Source organism: Platichthys flesus, chromosome 6, assembly GCF_949316205.1.
Source record: "Platichthys flesus chromosome 6, fPlaFle2.1, whole genome shotgun sequence".
In the NCBI taxonomy this organism is placed as follows: Eukaryota; Metazoa; Chordata; class Actinopteri; order Pleuronectiformes; family Pleuronectidae; genus Platichthys; species Platichthys flesus.
This window is the reverse complement of record NC_084950.1, coordinates 6,984,255-7,008,852: the sequence shown is the minus strand read 5'-3', so window position 1 is coordinate 7,008,852 and position 24,598 is coordinate 6,984,255. Positions and strand designations below refer to the sequence as shown.

At 43.5% G+C, this 24,598-nt stretch overlaps 6 protein-coding genes and 1 long non-coding RNA gene across 9 annotated transcripts; 3 read left to right on the top strand and 4 right to left on the bottom strand.

The window, feature by feature from the left end:
• Positions 1 to 55: 55 nt before the first annotated feature.
• On the bottom strand, positions 56 to 1,380 carry LOC133955251 (uncharacterized). The gene is made up of 2 exons (XR_009920865.1): positions 875 to 1,380; positions 56 to 705 (listed from the first exon to the last, which is right to left on the bottom strand). It is a non-coding gene; the product is annotated as an uncharacterized LOC133955251 (long non-coding RNA).
• Positions 375 to 4,503, top strand: hdhd5 (haloacid dehalogenase like hydrolase domain containing 5). Its single transcript, XM_062389987.1, has 8 exons — positions 375 to 683; positions 1,300 to 1,515; positions 1,603 to 1,715; positions 2,172 to 2,265; positions 2,344 to 2,377; positions 2,470 to 2,644; positions 2,770 to 2,958; positions 3,057 to 4,503. The coding sequence occupies exons 1-8, from the start codon at positions 573 to 575 to the stop codon at positions 3,478 to 3,480; spliced, it is 1,356 nt and encodes a 451-aa protein (XP_062245971.1). The 5' UTR covers positions 375 to 572; the 3' UTR covers positions 3,481 to 4,503.
• Positions 4,504 to 4,507: 4 nt separating this feature from the next.
• Positions 4,508 to 7,941, bottom strand: LOC133955250 (ras-related protein Rab-19). 2 transcript variants are annotated; one of them, XM_062389988.1, is made up of 5 exons: positions 7,821 to 7,941; positions 7,313 to 7,413; positions 6,610 to 6,798; positions 5,944 to 6,127; positions 4,508 to 5,099 (listed from the first exon to the last, which is right to left on the bottom strand). In XM_062389988.1, the coding sequence occupies exons 2-5, from the start codon at positions 7,361 to 7,363 to the stop codon at positions 4,825 to 4,827; spliced, it is 699 nt and encodes a 232-aa protein (XP_062245972.1). In that variant the 5' UTR covers positions 7,364 to 7,413; positions 7,821 to 7,941; the 3' UTR covers positions 4,508 to 4,824. The 2 variants fall into 2 exon arrangements, with proteins under 2 accessions (XP_062245972.1, XP_062245973.1); XM_062389989.1 differs by having other exon boundaries at positions 6,610 to 6,720.
• Positions 7,942 to 8,117: 176 nt separating this feature from the next.
• Positions 8,118 to 11,603, bottom strand: ccdc34 (coiled-coil domain containing 34). Of its 2 annotated transcripts, none has more exons than XM_062390797.1 (7): positions 11,327 to 11,603; positions 10,903 to 11,196; positions 10,028 to 10,172; positions 9,782 to 9,889; positions 9,506 to 9,664; positions 9,290 to 9,419; positions 8,118 to 8,731 (listed from the first exon to the last, which is right to left on the bottom strand). In XM_062390797.1, the coding sequence occupies exons 2-7, from the start codon at positions 11,178 to 11,180 to the stop codon at positions 8,529 to 8,531; spliced, it is 1,023 nt and encodes a 340-aa protein (XP_062246781.1). In that variant the 5' UTR covers positions 11,181 to 11,196; positions 11,327 to 11,603; the 3' UTR covers positions 8,118 to 8,528. The 2 variants fall into 2 exon arrangements, with proteins under 2 accessions (XP_062246781.1, XP_062246782.1); XM_062390798.1 differs by having other exon boundaries at positions 10,903 to 11,193.
• A 1,760-nt stretch (positions 11,604 to 13,363) lies between these two features.
• slc15a5 (solute carrier family 15 member 5) lies at positions 13,364 to 17,378 on the top strand. The gene is made up of 9 exons (XM_062389241.1): positions 13,364 to 13,550; positions 14,284 to 14,506; positions 15,198 to 15,367; positions 15,462 to 15,682; positions 15,758 to 15,944; positions 16,363 to 16,551; positions 16,689 to 16,820; positions 16,930 to 17,038; positions 17,237 to 17,378. Exons 1-9 carry the CDS (start codon positions 13,379 to 13,381, stop codon positions 17,376 to 17,378), a joined length of 1,545 nt encoding a protein of 514 aa, XP_062245225.1. The 5' UTR covers positions 13,364 to 13,378.
• Positions 17,379 to 17,681: 303 nt separating this feature from the next.
• LOC133955688 (E3 ubiquitin/ISG15 ligase TRIM25-like) lies at positions 17,682 to 20,929 on the bottom strand. Its single transcript, XM_062390660.1, has 6 exons — positions 20,304 to 20,929; positions 19,336 to 19,431; positions 19,020 to 19,253; positions 18,775 to 18,931; positions 18,645 to 18,683; positions 17,682 to 18,562 (listed from the first exon to the last, which is right to left on the bottom strand). The coding sequence occupies exons 1-6, from the start codon at positions 20,895 to 20,897 to the stop codon at positions 18,042 to 18,044; spliced, it is 1,641 nt and encodes a 546-aa protein (XP_062246644.1). The 5' UTR covers positions 20,898 to 20,929; the 3' UTR covers positions 17,682 to 18,041.
• A 2,003-nt stretch (positions 20,930 to 22,932) lies between these two features.
• On the top strand, positions 22,933 to 24,480 carry tmem17 (transmembrane protein 17). Its single transcript, XM_062390664.1, has 3 exons — positions 22,933 to 23,821; positions 23,915 to 24,058; positions 24,148 to 24,480. Exons 1-3 carry the CDS (start codon positions 23,762 to 23,764, stop codon positions 24,223 to 24,225), a joined length of 282 nt encoding a protein of 93 aa, XP_062246648.1. The 5' UTR covers positions 22,933 to 23,761; the 3' UTR covers positions 24,226 to 24,480.
• Positions 24,481 to 24,598: the final 118 nt, after the last annotated feature.

Below are 24,598 nucleotides of genomic sequence, written 5' to 3'. Positions count from 1 at the left end.
AGTGAATTGGTGAATCTTTTGCTGTAAATCAATGAAAATATAAAATAAACTTAAAAAGTGTATATTACGAATTTTTAATATTTAGAAGCATTTACAAAAAATGTTTATATATATATATTTAAAGAATACATATATAATTCCTTTAAAATTAAAGAAAATATATAGACAAATAAATGTAACATCTAAAAAAAGAACAAGTCGAATATAAGCATACAAAGAAAACACACTGTATATTGTTTTACTATTCATAAATCAAACAGATAACAACAAACATCTGCGTACAAGAATAACAATACACAAATAAAAGAAACTTCCGGGGGGGTATTTCGTGACGTGGTAGTGCAGGAAGTTTTGCGGTCCCGGCTCCTCTGCGCATGCGCCTCCATTGAGCAGCGCTGCTGTTGTGAAGGGAGACAGCTCCACTGACACCGCGAGGAAGAAGAAGAAGTAGAAGAAGAAGAAGAGTTCAGCACCGACTCTGTCTGTGGCGTCATGACACACGTTCACTGACGGTCACTTTAGCTTTAGTGGAGCCTCGTGTCTCGTTGTTAAACTCACCGCTGCCTGGAGCGATGCAGAAACTCGGCTCTATGAGCAGAGTCCTGAAGCTGCTGAGGTTCAGCTGCGAGGGAGCAGCCCGACATGTCCCCGGCGCGTCCTCCACCTCGAGACCCTACAGCCATGTAAGTGGAGGCTTCACTCAGACTTTACACACATGAAGAAGACGAGGTGAGACGAATGACACGACCCTTCTGTCCTTTAACACTAAACTAATGGCTGCTGTGCGCAAAAATGCAAGATTAAGAAATGTACGGAGCACATACACCCCCAACTTTGTACTTCTGAGTACTCCGTGTACTTCATAGCCCCTTACCCTGACCTGGTTCTAACCCTAACCAAGTCTTAAGTTCCAAACCAGCCCATTGAAAGTGAGTCAGAAAGTGAGCACTGGCCAAAGTGTCCCCACTTTCCCAAGATGTCCTCACTCTGTAGGTTCTAGGGTCCAAAGGGTCCTCACAAAGACATCTATCTGTACAAGTACACACACACACAAAGAGTTGATTACATCACACACTCTGACCTACAGTTATTATGATCTCATTTTCCCACTTCACTCATTAGTGATTTATCTCCTCCATTAAATCTCTGCTGTGTGATTCTTACAGCCTGAGAGTAAATCCCAGCCAGCTCCCTCTATCTATACTATACGCAACCAAGATGCCATACATCACGGCCAATCAATAACTTTTAACAGCTTTGCTTCTTCTCTGCTCTCTGCCCCCCCTCCCCGACCCCCAGGTCCATCCTCAGGGCCCTGGCTCCTTCGGGCTCCTCTTCGATATCGATGGGGTGCTGGTGCGGGGCAGGACGCTCATCCCTGCCGCCAAGCAGTGCTTCAAGAACCTGGTGGACCGCGACGGGAAATACAAAGTGCCCGTGGTGTTTGTCACCAATGCCGGGAACTGCATGAGGCAGACAAAAGCAGAACATCTGTCACATCTGCTGGAGGTGGAGGTAAAAACACTGGTTGATTTTCTCTTGAAGCTTCCTCGGTTTTATTGTCTCAGTTTTTTACTTCTTTTCTTCCTCTGTTCATCTCAGGTGTCTCCTGACCAGGTGATGCTGTCCCACAGTCCTTTGCGAATGTTCACCCAGCTCCACAAAATGCGCGTGCTGGTGTCTGGGCAGGGTCCGGTGGAGGAGGTCGCTCACAAGTATCCTGTCTTAACACTGCGGTTCCTGCAGTACCTCTGGATGTTGACTTTACAACCTGCTCTGTTTGTTCAGTGCACTTACGTCCTACTTTGTTATCAGTGTTTATTCTTTGTGCCCTTTGTTCCCTTTGCTTCCTGACTGTCACAGCGAAGAGTTGTCGCTGATTTCTTTTACTCATTATTATTATTGTTTATTATTTCTAATGGAGAATTGATGGGTGGTTTGTTTCTTTTTCTCATTTGGAATAGGAATCAGTTAAGAAGAATAAATCACTTCTTGTGGCTGCAGGGGGCGCTGTTGCTCAGTAAAAGCGACATTGTGTTGCTTTAAAGTAAATTATTCTTGAAGAACAAATTATCCAAGGACCAATCACGGTAATATCAAGGTTTTTAACATGTGCCTTGTGGCTCTTACCTCCACATGTTTGTGTTTGACTTTAACTCCCCAAACTTCAGTCTGGGCTTTCAGGATGTTGTTACCATTGATATGCTCAGAGACGCATATCCTCTTCTCGATATCGTCGATCTAAACCGCCGGCCCAAAAGCAATGTAAGCATTCCCACTAAAGCCAGTAAATGTTGTGGATGTTGATGGATGAGTATCTCACCGGTTGCGTATGTCTTACAGATTCCACCCACCAAAGGCTTACGGCCGATAGACGGTATGTTACCGCTGACGGTGACCGCTGGAGCTCTTACCATTTATGACTGTATTTTATAAAACTTCTCTCCTCTCCCCCGTTTGTTTGCACAGCTGTTATTTTATTCGGTGAGCCAATCAGATGGGAGACAAACCTGCAGCTTATTGTTGATGTGCTCCTGACAAACGGGAACCCAGACAATGACTGGAGTTCCGTACAGTACCCTCACATCCCGGTCCTGGCCTGTAACATGGACCTGCTGTGGATGGCTGAGGCCAAGGATCCCAGGTACGGTGCACGTGCATTAAAAAATACACACATTATTATGTACATCAAACCCAAAGACACAAATAGAGGTTCTGGGGTACCACAGAGTTACTAACGTGAATGCTTTTTTTATTTCTGTGTTATAGGTTTGGTCACGGTATGTTTCTGGTGTGCTTGGAAAGCCTGTACAAGAAGATCACAGGCTATGATCTGAAGTACGAGGCTCTGATCGGTAAACCCAGCGTCGTCACGTACAACTACGCAGAGCTGCTGATCAGACAGCAGGCGGAGAGACTCGGCTGGACCACACCGGTGAAGAGGCTGTATGCTATAGGGTGAGCCAGTTATCTCCTGACTTTGAATCATTTTGATTTTCCCTTTTACTTTTCGAAGAAAAACTTTGACTTTTCCTTTTTATTGTCTCCATCTATAGCGACAATCCCATGGCAGACATATACGGCGCCAACCTCTACAACAGCTACCTCCATGCTTCTCGGTCTTCCAAGGCCCAGAAGCAGGCTAAGATCGGGGGAGCTGGTCTCGAGCCCTCGGCAGAAACTGTGGACGATGGCCCTAAGTTGACATCAGCTGAGCTCGGTGGAGCGTCCAGTGTGTACGGGGCAGAGGAAGATCTTCCAGACAACTGTAGCTCCATCCTGGTGTGCACTGGTGTGTACAGCAGAGACCAGCAGGAGCTGCCCTCGGACACAACGCAGACTGTCACCGAGCAGCACATCTTCCACGGCCACCGGGACTTCCGCTTCGACCCCAGCCTCACGCAGCCGTCCTTCATTGTGCAGGATGTAAAGGAGGCCGTGGAGCTGGTGTTCCAGCAGGAGGGCTGGCCCCTGGAGTAGGACCAGATCTAACACCTCCTAACCAATTGTAGCAGAAGCTTGAGGCTGTGTATTCTGTTTTAACATAAGATTATCCACAGGGTAGATGTAGCTGTTACTGTATCTTATTCTTAAAGATTTTCATCAAGTGCCCTAGAATCTGCTGCAAAAACCAGTTTTAACACCAAAAGTATAAAGGCTATAGATGTTTTAATGCGTCATTTGTTTTTAAATTAATATATTTTTACACAAAACAATACACGCCTCACTGTTTCTAATCGCTTAAACTTCACTGTAGAGGCTGACGTCTGCCCTTTCTTAACTTTGTACACAATAATATCAGAGGTCCTTTACAGATAGTGACTTTCTTTTTTTGCGAAACTCAAAGACTTGAAATGAAATATCTGTATGTTCAACGACCAGAGCTGAGAAATCTTTTAAGTCTAGGCTGATCCAGAAAAGATCTGTTGACTGTGTCGCAGATAAAGATGGATCTTGTTATTTTCTCAACAGTCTGCCAAACTAGGTCATCCTGCCTTCCCAGATACACAGACCCCAGCAGGGCTCATGTAGAGCCGACCTGCTGCTTGTTTGCACTGCTCTCACATTGCAGCTGGATTTGTTTTTAAACTAGGATAACCATGTAACCACTTATGCTGATGAGATTAAGTTGCCCGGTTTCAGTTTAGTACCTCACCAGACTAGATTTTTTAGCCTTATGTTTTATTTAATAGAGGATCTGCAATAACCAGATAGTTCACAGCGATGAAAAGGGTGCTATTTTTCTGTCATTAGTTTTAGTTGTGAAAATTTTATGAAGGATTTATGTGAATTTCTGTATTTTCTTGTGGAGAAATTATTTAATTACATCACCAGCACTAGTCAAAATGTCATAGTGCCGTTTGTCCTCTCTGTAAGTGACAGCTATGCAAATGTATGATTGGTATTTGACTTCAATTACAGGTTGAAACCGGTAAACACTGGGAATGTACTGTAATAGCCATACTGTGTGAGAGGACAATTAAAAAGGCACAAAAAACTGCACATCAAGAGAAATCCGTGTGTTTACAGAGTCCTCTGGCAAAGGTGTGGTTTGTAAAGTCATCACATTCAGCAGCAGTTACACTCAGGAGAATATTACATATACACTTCTCATTTTAAACCTTCGATGGAGGTTTTTTAGCCATATAAATAAGAACAAAACCTAAATTGATTCACACACAATACAACAGATGCACTTCTTTATAAAAAATCACGTAAATAACCTCCCTGCTCTTTTTGTTTTAAACATACATTTAGTTTTCAGGCTGCCGTCACTATTTTTTTCAGACAATTCTTAATCTACACATTCCTGCTTCAGTCCGCTCAGCACCCACACTTTTTATCTGAAGACACGGTACCATAGACAGGGTGAGAGCTGTTATTCAGCATGAACTGAGACTGGTCTTGAGAAGCCTCGTCTACCATCGGCATGCCGTTGCGTGCCAGCAGCTCCCGGGCCATGAGTTTGAATGCCGTATCCACATTCTGGGCCTCCTTGGCCGAGGTTTCTAGAGCAGCGAGGACACCGTTGTTTTCTGCCAGAGTGCAGGCGTCCTCGAACAACACCTGCCGCTGATCCACGAGGTCGGACTTGTTACCTGCAGAGGTGAACAGAGCAGCAAATGTTGAAAACCCAGTGGATATAGAGGTTTGTGGTTACAAGTAGGAGATTGCTGTTCTACAAAAAAGCCCTGCGTATAAAAAACGTTTTAGAGAATCTGCTGATTAAATTGTACAAAAACCCCAAAACAATGAATTTATAGGTCACTTTATTATCATATACAAAGAAAAGCATCAAATTGACATATTTTAGAAACTGGCACCAAACAGTGTTTAGAATTTTGACTTGAAAAATTAACTGTATCGTGGGGAGCAAGTACAGCTGATATAAACACATCTCAACAGGGCAAACCAAAACTTTCAAATAAAACACTGAAGTTCAAAAATATTTGTGCTGCGTGTCATTGATGTGTTTTTGGTGTATTGCAGGGAATTACAACAATGGGCACATGTCCCTCAAAGAGTACGAAAGATTTGTCTAAACAATTATTAAAATAGCTAAAACTCAATATAGTGTGTTTGGGAGAACAGTGAAGGAACCACTAGCATCACAAGAGTCTGATCTTTTGTATTATTTACTGCAACCATAGCCTGTAAACTTCCAACCGCAGCGGTAACACCTGAACACCGCCATCTGCTGGAGCGCAGAGTGCATCAGTGAAATTAGTGAATGAGAGGTTCAGCTTTAAACGTGCACAGTCAGTACAAATGCAAACTTCCAAACTAAACCCAGCCGAGGGCCTGTCCGTTCTGAGATCCCTGTGTGCTGTGTAGTGACGGAGCACATAGAGCATGATGGGTGGGTCAGTGAACGGTCACTAGGGCTCACCTGACAGGGCTGAGGAGGAACCACACTGACTGACAAACTGTATTTCTTCTCACCTATGAGTATCAGGACCACGCTGGAAGCTCCGTACTGCTCCACCTCTCTTATCCAGTGGGGGACGGATTCAAACGTGTTGCGGCGGCTGATGTCGTAGGCCACCATCGCCCCATGTGCGCTGCGGTAGTAGCTCTGAGTTATGGTGCGGAAACGCTCCTGTCCGGCTGTGTCCCACACCTGCATCTGTGAGAACACACAAATAGAACACACCAATCCAGTGTAACTAAAGTGGCTACAAACTGTGGGTCTAATAGCAACTAATTATAATTCATATACAGTTATTATATTATATAAGAAGAAATGTGAAATTGCTCCATTTATGTGAACAGTGCTCATGTCAACAGAACCCCTCATTAACATGACAAGCAGGTAACAAGTTAACACACCCAGAAAGCTAACACAGAGACGGTGTCAGTTAAAGGAGCAGCCACTCCTCTTACTAAAGTAGGAAAAATATTGATTAACTGAAACAAGCAGACACACTATTTACTATAGACTAAAGCAAGTACATATACATCTCACATGCACATGTTTTCGTACTATATATTTATAAAAATGCCCATTTTAATGACTTTATACCTGCAAAAATAATTGTGCAGTAGCACCATATGTCTGATGCAAACTGGACTCAGCAAACATATGTACTAACACACACACCAACATACCTTGATTTTCTTGCCATCGATGTCCAAGGTACGAACAGTGAAGTCGACCCCGATGGTGTTTTGCTGCTTTTCGATGAAAATGCCAGATTTGAATCTCTGAACCACGCACGTCTTCCCCACATCCGAGTCCCCAATGAGGATGATTTTAAAAAGAAAGTCAAAGGAATCCTCAATCTCCGGTCCTGCAGACTGCATGGTTGAAAGGAGGAATATGCACAAACACACACAAAACTGAGGCTGAAACTCTGGATCCAGGACCTCTCTGCCTGTATGCAACAGAACGGGTTCCTTCCAAGTTGTGTCAATAACAAATTAGACTATTTACAGAGACAGAAGTCACATCCTTGTTAGAAAAAGAAGCAGCTGGAGCTGGACAGTCCATGAGGCTCGAAAAGGTGATTGTCAGGTGAAAGGTATCCAGGTCAGACGTAAAAAAATAAAAAAAACTATATGATGAATAATTCAAACTGCTACAGCTGCAGTCGGTTCTATCAGTTACAAATAACCATACTTATCTCATAACAGAGGATTCAAAAAACAAGTAAAAACCGGCATCTTCGTTTCCATGTCTACGTTACACTATCCACCACAATGTTCAAGTCCTAACAAGTGTAATCTCTATTTCTGCCCTTTAGACTATCAGTCACACTGCCCTCTACACCTCTCACTTTCATTCTGCGACTGTGTAAGCCACGCCTCTTACCTGTCCTGGTAGGTGTGATCTCCAGCTGCCGGCCCACCTGCACCACTGCATCTTGGGATATGGATGTGTGTCTCTTCAGGCTGCGGAAAGGGACACAATACCTGGAAGAGGTGGACACAAGATGTAATTATTTGAAAGCATGTAGTGGCAGATACATGGAGACAAGATGGACCTACACTTGTTTTTAGCTGGTTGAATTGTGAACAGAGAGCCAAAAGGCTGGAGGCGTTGCTGGAACAGAAGCTTAACTCTTTATGCACGGTTCTGCTTACAAGACTCAATGTGCAAACTCTCCTGAGCAAACATCTCAAACCCCTCCCACAGTCAAAGTACTGCCGGCAGAACGTAAACACCTGGCGTCCTCATTATGAGCCCACTCACTGACTCCTGTCAACACATTCCACAGCAGCAGTAGGGACCCAGAGGAATGTCCATCACACAAAAGACAAAAAGGAAATACAAGGGAAGCAGTTAAACACAGTCATTGAGGAATAAGGAAAAATGTTACCTCCGGCTTCAGCGCGAGATGCTTAAACACAGAGCGAGCGTACTGCTTTGAATCGAACCTCTCTCCTCTGCTTCCCTCTCCCTCCACCCCCTCACTTGTTTCTGTCGTCATCTCAGCCCACTGAAGAGCAAGGCACAACAGAACAATGTGTGAGTGTGAGGGGCTCTTGGCCACGCCGGGTTTATCTATCTTTGGCTGTGACCGAGAGCCAGCGTCTTTGTGTGGCGTGGTTGACATGTGGTTCTGCTGACCACCCAGTGACAGAACAAAAGAAGAAGAGGACACAAGCCCGGGGGAGATGTTTATACACTATTTATTGCAATAACAAGCTGAGTTAATTTACAAAGTGCGAGAATAAGACAGAAAAAACAGGGTGATGTGGGTGAAGCCATCTTAGAATATGAAAGCTGATTAAAGTATCAGAACAACAATTAACATATTTTGGGTTAGATCATGTTTAAATCATGTAAACATACTAAAACCTTTATATTTATTAATTTAATTTGTTAAAGTTTACATTAAATTCATTCAACAAATTGCTCCGGTGTATAAATCAATGACAATAATGAAAAACGTCAACAGGACACGATGGACCATGTCTCGATTACCATATTAGAGAACAGAAATCCTGCTGTGACTCATCATGGTGTCAGTTCAGGAGCTGTGGTTGAACCCAAACAAAGCTGCAGTGTCACAGACTCTGCTGTGTCATCTCCCCGGCAGCATCTGTGCAGCACTCACCACATTTCTAAGTCTATAAGTCGTCCTGGAGCTTTGCTGGTTTTTTCTCTGTTTCTCAGGTTTATTCCCAGAGGTCTCCTTCAGTGATGTCTCTGGAGGTGGTGTGTGAATCGGCTTCCATGGGATGGGATTGAAGAAGCTGGGTGATGGGTAGGATTTGTCATAGGGACCTGGAGGGAATCAAACCGATAACATAAATACCAAGGACCCACAAGGGGATTAAGATTAAGATTATGATATGTTTATTCATACCAAACACATGCACAGACATGCACAACACACCCATGCAATGGCAGGCAAAATCAACCTCTGCATTTAACCCATCTGTGTGCAGGACACACAGAGCAGTGAGTGACCATGTATGGCGCTCGGGGAGCAGATGTTGGGGGAGTAAGGTGCCTTGCTCAGGGGCACTAGAAAGGGTAGGGAGACTCTTGGATTTTTGGACAGGTCAATCCAGGTTCGTCTTTTGTTGTCTCTCCGTGGAGTTGAACCAGAGGCGAACCAGAAACCTTCTCTGCCCATAGTCCAAGTTTCTGCCACTTGTCAGAAACTGACAAGCAAGGATCACATTTACTGTCTGAAACCAACACAGAAAATGTATTTTGCCGCTAATGATAAACTGCATGTAAAAACCCAAAGATACATTTGTATCAAATGTAGGGTTTTAAAACATTTTAAATGATTAATCCCAAATGCTTATTCCAAAATGACTGAAATGATCTTACTTGTAGGGCAGCAAGGTGATTTGGGAACTGTTCTGCTCTTTTCATTGGTCGTCGTCACCCATTCCTTAAACTTCTCCTCTGCCCTCTTGCGGCGTTCTTTTTCCTGCTCCTCCTTCAGGGCAGCTTCCTCCTGTAAAAAGAAAAAAAATCCATCATCTCTCACATCATCAGACTTTATTTATAACCAGTAAAATGACTACTAAAGTTCTGCATTACTTTCTCCTTCTTTTCTTTTTCTATTTTTTCTCGGTTCTTCTTCTGCAGCCAGTCTCTGTACTTCAGCTGAGCCTTCTGTTCAATCTCCCTCTGTTTTTCCAGCCGCCTCTGCATCTCCTCCTCCTCCTTCCCCTGTTTCACGAGCTGCTCATGTTTCTCCTGGAATTGTAAGAAGAGAAAAGATTAGAGAAACGACAAACGTAGATAACTGTGGTATACTGTTGAGAACCTTTAAGAGATACTGTGATTGTGTTGAGTTTAAAGAAAACTGTGTACCTGTTCTGATTTGATCTTAAGCCATTCTTGGATCTTCTCTTCCATGACCATCTTTTTCCGTTCACGCTCCCTTTCTTCTTGTTGTTGTTTTTCTTTGAGTAAGCCCTCCTAATGAATAGTGTACAAAAAGTTTGACTCAAACATTCAGATGGTCTGAAGGAATAAAGATGGTAAACACTACTACAAACAGAGGCAAACGCTGCTGTTCCATTACAGTGACAGAGATGATGTGAACCAGTGGCTTACCTCCTCTGCTTTCTTTTCCAGTTTGAGTCGATCCTCTTTGGCTTTGTTCACCAGCCACATCTCCCATGCACTCAGTGTGGGTGAGGCTGCAGGCTGCACCGCCGAACTGAACCTCTGCGCGACAGGTCTTTTTGGAAGCTCACACCTATAATCAAACCAAACAAGATGAGTATGGTGGGCCTGAAGTTCAAAAACACTATGACAAAAAAAAAAAATAACATAAAGAACACACAATGGCCTTAAATTGTAATAGTGAATGTAGGTAGTGAAATATTGACACGGCTCGTCACTGATTGGAAGAACACACGTAAGGATATTATCTGTGTGTTTTCCTCATTGTTGTTGTGTTTTGAGAATAGTTGTGTGATTGGCACTTATAGGTTCAGTGTGTATGATTTACTGACATCTAGTGGTGAAGTCGCATGTTGCAATCTAATACCCCTAATCTCGCAATCGCCTCCCAAACATGAAAGAGAACCTGTGGTACCTTAAGTTTTAGTGTTTAGTTTGTCCAGTCTGAGCTACTGTAAAATACATGGTCGCCTCCGTAGAGAGGACCCTCTCCCGATGCAAATAGTATTTAAATGTTAAATATCTAAATATAAAAGACCCATTCTATCACACACTAGTATTATTATATATTTCATTTCCGGCAATATATCCCTTTCACTTAAATTGTACACACTGAACCTTTAAGGTCCAAGAGAAGAAGGAACAATATAATTTTTCACTGCACATACACGATATTGAAACACATTCCAAACAAATTTACTTTAAAACATTGTCCATTATACACAGACATGTTACCAGCCTTGAGCCTGATGGTGTTTGAGTCGGTTCAGAAAGTGTGAACCGCTTTTAAAACGGAACTGTACCTGACTGGAGAGACGCTGAGTCCGGACCGGAGGCTCTGCCGGGGTGAGTCCTCCTCTCCCGGACTTAGCTCCAGATCCTCATCCTCACTATCAAAACTGTCATGGTAGATGGGGGAGAGCAGGGAGAACGTGTCCTCGTCGTCGGACAGGACTCCGATTTCCAGGCCCCCGGGTGTGTGGACATCTTTCCCACGGCCGCTGCTCTTCAGAGGGGTCGAGCTGAAGACCTCCGAGGCAGAGCCGGGAAAGCTCGGCATCTTCCCTCCAGCTCCAGACATCACTAGCCGATGTCTGCTGAGGAGCACATGTCGTCACACAACACACGTTATCATGTAGTTGTGAGTAACTTCCGTCTTTGAAGTTAAGTCAAATAAACACACACGCAGCGTTCAGTGTGTAACAACACAATGCAAACAAAACTCACCCGCTGACGTTACACAATCGTGTTTACAGCTCGTTTCGGCGGTTGGCAGAGCGGGGCTAGCGTTAGCATTAGTGAGCTAACTTAGCTAAAGCATAGCCAAACGTCTGATGCTACATCAGTGCTAACTCCGCAGTGTCCTTGGCTCAGTGTGTAACAACATAGAACAACAAGTAGTTTACCTTTGTGTGTGTGAGTGTTTGTGTGTGTGTGTTTGTGTAGAAAAGCGTGGCTGTACTTCGCGTCTCTTTCTTTCTTCCAAGTGCTTTGTAAACAACTCCGCTTCCCATGATACGCCACGCCCCCACGCTCAACTGGACTCTGCCTCCGTAACCATGGAGATCTCATCATGTTTTCAATCACAGACATTTAATTGTTTATAAATATATTAGCAACATAAACATAAATATACATGAACATGTCTGTAGCTCGATAAATGCTGACCTCTCCAAATACGATTGACTTGTATATATTGACTGTGACATATATACAGTTCACATTTTCACATCTATCGTTGTTCTATTATATTTATTACCTTATACTCTGTATTCTAGCACTTTATTGTGTATCACTTACTTAGGGAGTATGTGCAGTTTTTAGTACATTGTATGTTTATTACGTTCTATCTGAGCTATTTTAATTCTTTGTATATTTTATTGCTACATCGTTCTCTGTACAATGCCCTTGACATGCTGCTGTAACACAATAATTTCACAATTTTAGATCAATAAAGTACTTATCCATCCATCTATCAATTATACTGCAAATACCTGACATGCCCTAAGTTGCCTGGGAAAAAAACTTTGTTACAAAAAAATAAATTATAAAACTTTATTATAGCATTAATCCAAAGAAGGATACAAAGTGGTTTTCATAGAAAGGGGGGACAAAACCAAAAAGAATATTACAGAGGGTAATAAGAAATATAACATGAAATGACGTATTACAAAACAAACAACATATGTAGTATCCAGTTAAGGATTTCCTATGACAAATATGTTTTAAGCAATTTCAGAGCCTCGATTCGCAATGGCAAAAGCCTGGTGTATAAAATTAGCAAAACTGTTGATCCCTCCATTCAAAACAGCTTGTAAACTGCTGAATCAGCTGTCGTTAACCTCCCTTCATGGCGGACGTGGCCTGGACTGTGCTTTGGGAAGTCAGCTAACTGTCTCCTCTATAAACAGGCTGTGGTTTTCTAAACGCACGGGCCCAGTTGAATTTAAACTGCCGATGACTCTCACTTAACATCATCCGTCTAATTATCAGCAGGCTGCTTCCACAGGGATATGTGACATTTTGGGAGTGTTTGTTATAACCTGCAGCACTAAATTATTTTCTTATGTTTTGTTTTGTGTTTCATAATGCTAAAGTCTACAGCTAAGGCAACATCATGCTTTCTTGAGTTGTCATTTCATCTATGACTATATTCATTGCAAACAGAATTTAGCAGAATTTCAATGGCATAATTAGATTTTAAAATCCAGAGCTAACAGTGTTCAACAATTCTAAAACGATTGAGGGAGTAAAAACAACAAACATCATGTTTGCGTCTTACTGGTAATAATAGAAATATTTCTGGGATGCTCTCTAAATATAATCCGTTCATTACTCCTGACGGGTGCCATCTCCAGATCTATGTCACATCCTTGTAAGACGTCCACAGTTCTGAGTAAGATCATGACACAGGAGGAACAATCACCCGCACTTGCAGAATGCAAGAAGGTGTGTCTCATCCTGCGTGTCTCAGGTCCAGCTCCACAGTCGCACCAGAGCGACGGATTCAAGCGCAATCCACAGCTGGTGCCATCCTCGAACGTGCAAGAGTTCCCATTCAACCCAGCAGCCCGGCAGCCAGCTCGCAGGCCAGGTGCCATGGTGGCTGGGGACCCTCAGAGACTCCCAGAGGGCAGGAGCCAACGGCGACGAGTCTCCCGGACGCCTCGTCCAGACCCGGGGCGGCCGAGGAAGTCCCGCAAGAAGTACCAAGTCATCATCTGCGTGCTGCTTGTGGAGCTGTGTGAAAGATTTGCTTTCTTTGGGATTGTGTGCAACATGATTCTCTTCTGCACTGTGAAGCTTGGCTATGACAACTATTCAGCTGCGACGGTCAACCTGTGCTTCATAGGAGCCAGCACCCTGACCCCTGTTCTGGTGGGGTGGTTTGCAGAAACCTTCTTAGGAAGGACCAAAGTGCTCTACATGTGTGCTGTTCTACACGTCTTCGGTGAGACACAATGATTTCAGTTTGATACCTGTTGTCTGATGTGAGAAATTGGAAAGTGTATTTCTGTAATAATGTAAGATAAGGGTTGGGATTGATGACACAAAGATCAGCTGTGATGAGTCTTTTCTCACTTTTCCTTGATGATACAATATCTAGATATTTTTCAAAGCCTGGAAAAAAGTTTGAATTGTTCCTCTTATACCTCTGTTCATCCATCCATCCATCATTCATTATCCATTATCCTTTATCAATACCTATTATCATCTGAGGGTAGCGGGGGGGGAGCTAATCCCAGCTGACATTGGCTGAGAGGCAGGGTACAACCCGACATACAGAGACAAAGAGCCATTAATACGTCGATTCTCTTTTTAGATTCTCCAATTAACCTGACCTGGATCTCAATGTATTTGGACTGTGCCAGGAAGCCACAGTACATACAGAAAAAACCTTTAAATGCAGGCAGGACATGCCAGCTCCACAGAGGGCCTGCTGGCCAAACCAGGATTCAAACCTATTTCTCTTTGAAACGACATTGCTAATCACTGCACCATCATTCGACCCTTTACTTTTATTGAACTGTATTATTGATGTGCATAAATCTACCAGATTGTTAGTGTGGCTAGTTTCAAGAGTCTAATTCTGTAAAAGTGCTTGGTCATGGCCCCACTCCAGTGGAATCCAGTTTGAAATGGAACGGATGACGAGGACTTCACATGTCTTTGTAAAATTCTAGGTACAGCCATGCTGCCCGTGGTGGCCTTTCCCTTCGAGGATTTCTACATCGACACTCATCACATGACCCACCAGCTGGAGCCCCGAGAGCAGCAGATCTTGTTCTACATCGGCCTCCTGGCTGCTGCTCTGGGCATTGGCGGCATCCGGGCCATCCTCTGCCCCATGGGCGCCTACAGCCTGCAGGGCTACAACCAGCACCAGCTCCTGTCCTTCTTCAACTGGTGGGTGTCGCTATCTGAGAGCCGTCATTTACTAGTTCAGCAAATCCTCCACAATCCACTGCTGTTACTACTGTGATAAGTTTAGGATCATTTGAGAAATCGTCTTTATGAAGTTCTGTAGAGATCAGTGCTTCTGATACATTCTGAAACCTTTTGTATGACGTTAAAATGTCCCTGTAGAGCACCAAGCTCCTATGGTAATGCTTGCGAAGAGTTTATGAAGTGGAGTAGATAATAGAGGGGTTCATCCTCTGGGGAAAGTGACCATGCTCAGCAGACTAGCAATTGTATAATTGGTTTTCTAGATGTATGTATATCTATATTATTTATTCAATAAATCCTCCAGACGGGCATGTATGAAACATTGTTACAACAATAAAAACAATACAACAGACAAATACAGCTGTTATACACTACAAACACAACACAAACCTCCTCTAAGAGTCTGATCCTGGTATTAGATAAAGAGAAATTAAAACGATGCAATAGGTTTATCAAATAAAAAGAAAATAATGCAAACAGTTTGAACAGAATCTCTTTCTTGTCAAACCAATCAAACAATGGCAACATTCCTAGGGGATTCAACAAATCAAACTATTCCACAAAGCAAATTTTCGCTATGTACCCATGTTAAACTTCATGTTTAAAGAAATGAAGGAGTTTCATTTAGAATTGATGTCCTTGTGTTCAGGTTCTACTGGTTGGTGAACCTGAATTCCACTGTTGTGTTTCTGGGTATTGCGTACATCCAGCAGTCTGTGGCCAAAAATCTGGGTTTCCTCATCCCCTTCACCTCGGTGCTGCTGGCGCTAATCGCCATACACATGATGCGCAACAAGCTCACCTACAAACCCAAGAAAGGTAACGTACATAGAGAAAAGTCAATCTGGCTCACAGTACTGTTACTTCTAGTCTATGACGTGTACAACCTCACAATTTCATGTTTATGTCCCAGGTGGATCCTTACTGACCACACTGGGCGTTTTCCTGAACTCTCTCAAGATGTGCTGCCTCCACTATCGGCACCTGAGTGGAGACGTGGTGTCTTGGTTGGACCGGGCCAAGGAGAACAACGGTGGTCGATACAGTGAGACGCACGTGGAGAACGTTAAAGTCCTGGCAAAGCTCTTCCCTCTGTATGGCCTCCAGCTGCTGTACAGAGCCTGCATCACACAGGCAGGTCAACCCAACTTTTCCTTTGGTTACTCATCCGGATCATTTCCATAATGTTAAAGAACATGTTCCCCACAGATTCCCTCTGGTTACTACATACAGACGATGAACTCCAACCTTCACCTGAACAACCTGCTGTTGCCCATTGGAGCCATGAATGTGATCAGCATCCTGCCTCTGCTGCTCTTGGCCCCGCTGATCGAGTGCGTCACTACCTGCTACCTCTCCATGGACAAAGCTCCTATGGCCCCTGCAAAAGTCATCAGTGAGTATATCTGAATATATTCTCCTCCACTATTTGTTTTCACTGTCTATTTAACTATCTAATTTGGGTTGTCTGTCCATCCGAGCATGGCCACTCAAGAACAGTTTTGGGAATTTAATCAGATTCAGTACAAAGGGTTGAGTTGGACTCATAGATTAACTGATTAGATTTGGGTGGTTAAATGTCAAGGGCTAATATAGCTGGGACCTCACAGTTCCCCTCTTTGCCTTGTGAACGTGTCATTCAATAACATCTCTAGAGGAGCCTTAGAAGAGGAAATTCTGTAATGACTTTCTCGCTCTTCTATCTCTGTGTCATTCTCAATCTTCTCTCCTATAATCACAACCCCCACCCGCACCCCCTCCATTCCGCAGCCCCCTCTCTTATCATCCCACCCTCTCCATCCTCCCCCCTCCAGCTCTGGGCCATGCATGTGCCACTCTGTCAGTCCTGGTGGCAGGTTTGACGGAGCTGCAGAGGAAGACTCATCCGCTGGTGGAGCAGACGCTGTCAGGGAAGGTCCTGCAGGTGTCGTCCATGCCCTATTTCCAGCTGGCTCCCCAGTACATCCTGCTGGGTCTGGCCGAGGCTCTCGTCACCCCTGCATGTGAGTGAGGGTTCACGCGGGACTGGAAGCTATTGTGAATTGATCAGATTACTCAGATTTACACATGATAGGAGGGTGCAGGGGCGGTGCTGACATGTCACAAATAGAAGCTTCTGCTGTCACGTCCTCCCTGGCAGGTTCCCTCATATCTTTCCAGCTGACCCCGAGCCACATCAGAGGCATCTCCCTGCACTTTCTCACTCTGTCCTATGGAGGGGGCTGTTTTCTTGGAGCCTTTATCGTCCAGCTGGCGTACTTTATCTCTGGAGGTAAAAAAAAAGTGAAATGTTTTGTTTCCTTCCTCTAAGACATGACAGTGGCACAGTGATTTGATTAGAAAGCTGATGCTGATATGGTCGCGGTTATATTTGACGACAGGTAACTTCTACCCAAACATACTGCATGATGGGAATCTGGAGAGGTACTTCTTCCTCCTGGCCTCACTGATGGCTATTAATACCCTTGTCTTTTGGAGAGTATCTTACAGGTACAGTATTATTTCCAACAATTTTGTCTAAATTATTTTATTAATTATACACGATAAACACTGCCATACGTTGATTTCTGTGAGTTACCCTGGTCCAGGTCCAGTACAGCTCATTTGAGGTGCTTTTCAACAGCTGCTACATAGTTGAATATAAGACTATAATTCAAAAGTTGTGCATCTTCCTGTTGTCCTGCCCAGGTACATAGACCTGAGTGTGCAGGGCAAAGCACTGACCATCAGCCCTCTGACCGAGAAGCTGCTGCGTTACAAGGCCTGTCTGAGTTTCTACGACACCGTGGATCGCTCCTACACAAACACCTCCGTCGACTCTGTTCTATGACCGTCTCCGTTACGACCTCCACTCTAAGCGGCGCTGGCGCTGTTACTACTGTATGTCAAAATGTGTCACTTTGGATAATGTAGCTTGAAATGAAGGAATTAAATATGTGGAATGTACTTTTTTTGTTGCTTTCCGATTATTTTATTCCATAAGGTTGAACCGAGTTACTTGCATGTCACACATCTCTGCTGCAGCTTCCACTGTGTCGTGACCTTGGTGCTCGTCCACCACACACATCATCAGGCATATGAGCCGTCGATCGCGCGGCAGGAGAGGTCCAGAAACAACACTGAACTTTTTCACATTTTATTTTTATTAGTAAACATGTTCCCATGTAATGTTTGATCTCTATTTATATTTGTTTTACATTTGAAATGAAGGGGTTACACTTGAAGAGAAATGTGTATGATTAACAAAAGGACTTGAAAATAAACATGTCACGTCTCTATCATCTTTTCTTTGCATGTAAAAGAAAAACAATCAACTCAGGTCCAGCAAGAGAAATGCTGAACTGTAGTTCCGTTACAACCACATATTCAGTGAGGAAACGTTTAAAGTAGGAATAAGGTGAAACGAAAATATTCAACAGTCAATTCTGACAGTAAAAAAACTGCACGAAGCAAAAAGAAAGTATTCTCAAAGTTATTTCCCTCAAGCAGCCCTTTACTTTGGTGCACGTATTGTAACAGACGAACCTCTGGACACCATGAACCCGGGGTACAGAGGCTTGGAGAATGTGGTCTGAACTCTGTGAAGGAGCATCATTTGACCAGAATCAGAGACGCTGTAGAAGGACAGGCTCCCGGCCTCGTGGTTCAGATACACTCCTACAGTAACGGAGCAGGGCACAGATATCTTAGTTTTGACTTCATTGTGCCAGAAGGTGCAACTAGAAGTTGAGAGGGAAACGCTCCAGGACTGGTCTGTGTATCCAAAGCAATTCTCTTGCAGCTCTGGCCCTTTGTAGCACATGGCGACCTCAACCCTGGGCCCCTTCCACTCAACTTCCCAGTAGCACACGCCGGATAAACCTTCAGTGCACAACACTTGATCATATTCTGTGAATCTCTCTGGATGGTCGGGGCGGTGCTGAGCCCTTTTAATCCAGGTTACCTTGCGGTTTCCATCAGAAAGCATTAGGTTTTCAAATGCTGTGTTGGGATCCAAACTGAGGCTGCAGAGATCTGAAATGTAGAATGTTAGAAATTATTATTCCGGGCGGGCTTAACCCAAATGTGTTTTGCCAGGATACAGTGAACAACTCACACAGGAGGAACTCTTCTCTTTTCATCGGATCAGCTTGAACTAAAACCAACAAACATAATCTCAGCATCCTTAGAAAACAGAATATTTACACAATCTCATATGCTTCGAAAAAATAAACTTCTTTTCTTACTTGTCTCAGTTATTTCCGCAATTCCCTGTGTGATGTTTTCCATTTGATCTTTCAAAGTACAGATGGCCTTTGTCATAAAGTCAAAAGATGTGTCCAGGTGGATGTTGAAATCTGGGGACTCATCAGGTTCTGGACAGTTGAAAATGGTCTGGGAGCTCTACACACGTAAAAAAGACAGACACACGTTATAAGCTGCAGTCCTGAACACCAAATAGTTGGATCCCACCTGCTCTGTGGCGCTGTACCTGCAGGAAATGAATGTGATCCTCAGTGAGCGACAGCTGCTTCAGTGCGTCCTCTCCCTTCCTCAGCTCAGAGATCTCCCTCTCCAGCCGATCCATCAGGGCCCCGGCTCGGCTCACCCCAGCCTTCTCCTCAACTCTGATACCCTGCTTCACAGCGCGCAGCTTCATATCTGCCGTCCGAACAATTTCAGTGTAGACCCGGTCTGCCTCCTGCACCGCTGCATCTCCAGAGCTCTGATATGGTGCAAAGACATTGGGAATAATCTCAGTTCCTGTGCAGGAAATGGTTGCAAGTTAAAAGAACAAGAACATTCACCTTGAGGGAATCGATCTTCTGTCTCAGTTGCTGCAGCTTCTTCTCTTTCTCGTGAATTCCCCGCTGATACCTATGTTTCTTCTTTCCAAATTGTTTCTGAAAATAAAAACCTATTGTTAACACATTTGTTCGTTGTTGATCGGTAACATATATTTACACTTTATTAGAATGGAATAGATTAAAAACCCCACCAAGAATGTTATGTTTTCACAAATATCCGTTTGTTCGTTTGTCATCAGGAATACGCAAAAATATTAACACTCATAAACATTTTCGAAATATTTTATGATTGAAATGCAGTCCTTCTGTCTGCTGAGCCTGTTTTCCTTCAGTATGTGATGCAATTGATTCCTGACGTTCCAGTGTCTCTGTGCAGGAGCAACAAAAGTTTAATTACAGGACATTTACAGCTGTAAATAAGCCTTGATTTCACTGCTTTGGTACAAATCTGGCTCTGGTGGCTGTGTGCATCTGACACACCTTGTAAATATCTTATTCCATTAAAAAAAAATAGCACAATTTTGGACTTCAGGGGCTCCGGAAGTGGCTAATGGGGATATAAATAAACTTTACCTGGACAGATTTGTATATTTGCACGTTTGCAGGTAAAAACAGTATTTCTGTCTCCTCTTAAATCTTTAGTTTAATAACACTATTAAGAACTGAGATAAGATAAAACTTCATCAGTCACGATTTGGGGAGATTACAGCAGCAAGAGTCAAAATAGGCATCAAATAAGTAACATGCAATACTTGTTGTGTAACAACTATAATTAAATTAAGTAATATAGAAAAAGATGAATGTAATTAAACTAATCAATACAGTGTAAAGGCAGGGAAGTGGGAGAATATGTACAGGGAATGAATTGCACATGAATCGTTGACATTTAGTGTACAAATGTCAAAGTGATATTCTCTATATAATCCTTTGTAAACCTACAAGGGCTGGCCGACATTAAACAGCCTGACCTGTCTGTCTTCCCTCTCCGCTGCAGCCGAGACGGTGTCATGACTTCTGTGCTCGTCCATCACACACAGCAGACAGATGCAGTGGCCGTCGCTGCGGCAGAAGACCTCCAGCAGCTTGTCGTGCTTGGGGCAGATCTTGTCTTGCAGGGAGGCGGACACCTCCACCAGCTTGTGCCTCTTAAAAGCTGCAGACTGGTAGTGAGGTTGCAGGTGGGTGGAGCAGTACGAGGCCAGACACACCAGGCAGGACTTGACGGCCTTCAGCCTCCTCCCGGTGCAGACATCACACGCCACGTCCCCGGGGACAACCTCGTCCTCCTCCTCCTCCGCAGCAGCAGCAGCAGCTTTGGATTCTTCTTTTGACATTTTACCCATCGCATCCGCCAGCACTATGTTCCTGCCCAGGACGGGTCTTGGGTTGAAGGAGTGGACACACTGGGGACATGTGTAAACTCCCTTCTGGTTGCCCTGGTCCCAGAAGGCGTTCACACACACCTGACAGTAGCTGTGTCCGCAGTGAAGGGTCACCGGGTGGATCAGTCCATCCAAACAGATGGAGCACAGGAAAAGGTCTGACTCGCAGCTTTCTGCCATCGTCTGCTGCTCCAGCTAACTTTCGTTTTCTCTGAAAGTGAAACTGTCTGTAAAGTGGGAGTGGTTATGGTCTTATTGTGCTGGAGTTCAATAATGAACCTGTCAGGGCTGATTACAGGACGTATTTTATAAATGCGTCGCTCTTTGAAGCTCATTAGATTGGTGTGGTGTCACATTTAAAAAAAGGAGAATCTACCAAAGGAATTAATTTTGGTGCGTTCACGTGGTGTCAGAACTATCAGGAAATGTTTTTTTCTGAGTGGGAGAATTCACATAAAACGACACCTGCACAACTCGAATACATATTTATTATTAAAAAATGGATTCAACAGTAAATAGCTAAGATAAATATATGATTTGGGGGATCACAACAAGCAGTTATGAATTACAGAAAATACAAGAGTACAGCTACATTATGAGAAAGTGTCTTGAAACATAATAAATAATGAAATACAGTCTGATAGTCTGTGTAAATTCTAGGAGCACATGTTAAGAAACAAACCAAATAGATGCAGTTCGTGTTTAGGTTGTCCGTCCATCTGAGCATGAACAGCTAGATTTGGGTGGTTAAATGTCAAAGGCTAATATAGCTGGGACCTCACAGTTCCCCTCTTTGCCTTGTGAACGTGTCTTTCAAGAACATCTCTAGAGGATCCTCAGAAGAGGAAATTTGGGAATGACTTTCTCGCTCTTCTATCTCTGTGTCATCCTCCATCTTCTCTCCTGTAATCACCACCCCAACCCCGCTCCCCCTCCATTCCTCAGCCCCCTCTCTTATCATCCCACCCTGTCCATCCTCCCCCCCTCCAGCTCTGGGCCATGCATGTGCCACTCTGTCCGTCCTGGTGGCAGGTTTGACAGAGCTGCAGAGGAAGACTCGTCCGCTGGTTGATGGTTCGGTGCTCGGGCCCTAAACATGCCTTCAATTTCAATAGGATTTCAATAGGATTGTTTATAATCAACATTATTCATAAAATCAATTCTAAATAACTCAAAAGTTGGGAAATACCTTGAGGATTTGGCTTTGTGTGTGTGGAATACAATTAAAACTAGGGCTACGTTGTAGCACTTGCGGGCCAACTTTGATTGTTGCTCATAACTTGCTCGTATTGAATATAATTTAAAAAGAGATCCTTGAGAGATGACCCATATTTCACATCACTCTTGTTCATAGTGACTCCCACTGTCAGAAGGTCGAGGTCAATCAAAGGCAAAATCAAAGGCAAAGTTGGCCACCTTGATTGTGCTACATAACTTGCTAATATTAAATATAATTTAAAAGAGATCCTTGAGAGGTGACCCATATATTTCCCATCACTCTTGTTCATAGTGACTCCCACTGTCAGAAGGTTGAGGTCAATCAAAGGCAAAATCAAAGGCAAAGTTGACTACTTTGTCATTGTGACACTCATGAATTGCTCATATTTAATATAATTTTTACAAAATCTTCTGGATATCTTATATAACATCAGTTTACACCTTTACTTGATATATAACAGGATCAGGAAGCACCACCTTTAAGACACAAGGCTCTATTCGCACCGTGAGTTGAATTCTACTTCCTGTCTTCGGGTTGCCAGGGAGCGGAGGACAGCGTCCGGGCAGCGGAAGAGCTTTTCACTTCCTCCGCAGATGTTTGTTTTTTGCGCAGAGAGCGATGGAGCTGCCGGAGACGATCCGCAGGCATTTGGAGGATTTCTCCCGGAACGTTTTATTCGACCGGAGCCGAACTGAGACGCTCTCGAAGCGGAACGACGGGTTTTCGCTTCCCGGTGAGTCCCAGAACTCGAAAACCCGCTGCTGTTGCTAACATGCTAACGTAGCTAGCAGCCGAGAGGTGTCGTTTTTTACAGCTGCAGCCGCTGAAGCTGATCTGTTCATTGATGGTTCTATGATGTCTCTTCCAGACAAGCGGGTCCTGTCCAGTCTCCAGCTCCAGATGTCTCTGTACTTTAACATGTGGTTCTTCCCCTGGTGGTGGATCAGTGAAATTGTGATGCTGCAACTCAAGGTGAGGCAGAGGAACAGGGAAAGTGATGTGAAAGAATGTGAATATTTAATTAATCACTGATTCATTATTACAACACTGCGATAGTATGAGCACCAGGGTTCTGATCCTCTTTGGCCAAAGGAAGTAAATACTAATGTGAAACAAATATAAGTCAGATCAATGAATTAAAAAGGAGGACAACAAAGCAGAGTTTGGGGGAAATTAAGTTTATCAAGTTTTCTTGCACAAATGTCGTTTTAAAAGAGCAACTCCCATTTTCCTGCATATTTGATACACACTATACAAAAAGCATGTGTAAAGCAAATGCAAAGTGAAAAAATCACAATTTCTTATATATATTTGAAGTTGAACAGTATAACTCTGCTGTCTGTCACCAGAAACTTAATTTTAATCCTTACTATTGAAATCGAAATGGCTCATTGGCTGAAGCAGGTTACAGGCGACTATCTGCAACAAATTTTTGTCGACCAAAGTAGCGGAAACTAACCTGCTCTGGTTGATAACTCACAAATGGAAATCCAATATTGGTTCTGAAGTCCTGAAACTAGTCTGTAAAACTTGTGGCTCCCATTATCCAACAAATCCAAGTATTTCATTTAAAACAGCAAAAAAATAAGGCTTCCCCCGTCACCATGTCTCCATTCATTCACAACTAAACAGTGAACAGGTGACAAACCTTATGCTTCAGCCACTGACGCCAACAATAACACAGACGAAACCTGACTCCTACTACACAGGGGTTATTTTTTTACTACTAACTTAATTAAAACTGCACTGCTGTGATTGGCCTCCCTCCCAGTATCCTGCCTTGCCAGACTACTACAAGTTCATCCTCGTGACCCTTCTCATCCTGATGACTCTGATCGAGGCCATCAGACTTTATCTGGGTTATGTCGGGAACCTGCAAGAAAAGGTTGGTGCATCAAGCAAACATAAATGAGATACTGCAGTTGACACACAGTTGTACTGGGAGTGTTAACTGATGTCGTGCTTGTGTTTGCGGAAGGTCCCAGAGTTGGCTGGATTCTGGCTGCTGAGCATCCTGCTGCAGTCTCCTCTCATCCTGTTTCAGCTCTTTAATGAAGCCATTCTCATACAGCCCCTGGAGAGAGGAGTTCACATAGTTCTTGCTATATTTGTACTCTCACAGGTATGAATACATTTTTTACTTGTACCATTTCCATTTTAAGCAATGTATGTACAGGCTGTTATATGATCTTCATGTGTTTTTTCCTCCAGGCCCTCTCTGGCTTTGTGGCGCTGCGGGACATGGTTAAACACACAGAAAGCCAATTTCACCTCCGACAGTTTGACTGATTTCTGAAGCTCAGATGTCTCATGCCACATCTGGACACACCTGGACATGACATCGCCTCTGATACTCAAGGGTCTAACAAAAATGATGCGTCCTATCTTTTTGAATGACATTTTACACGGGACACTTGCTGAGCACAGTTGTTGGCTGAAGAGAAAAACTTTTGTACCATATTTATTTTTATATTTAACTCACATTATATTTTTGCCTTGTTGTTATTTTTTGTAGGGTGGCAATAAATAAAATCCAGATAACATGTTCCCTGTACATCATTTATTAGAAATGCAGGTATAATTAAATATCAAGCAAAGATTGACGTCGGATAGTAGCTGTTACTTAGGGGTGTCACTTCTCTCTTATCCAAATGTGAATAGT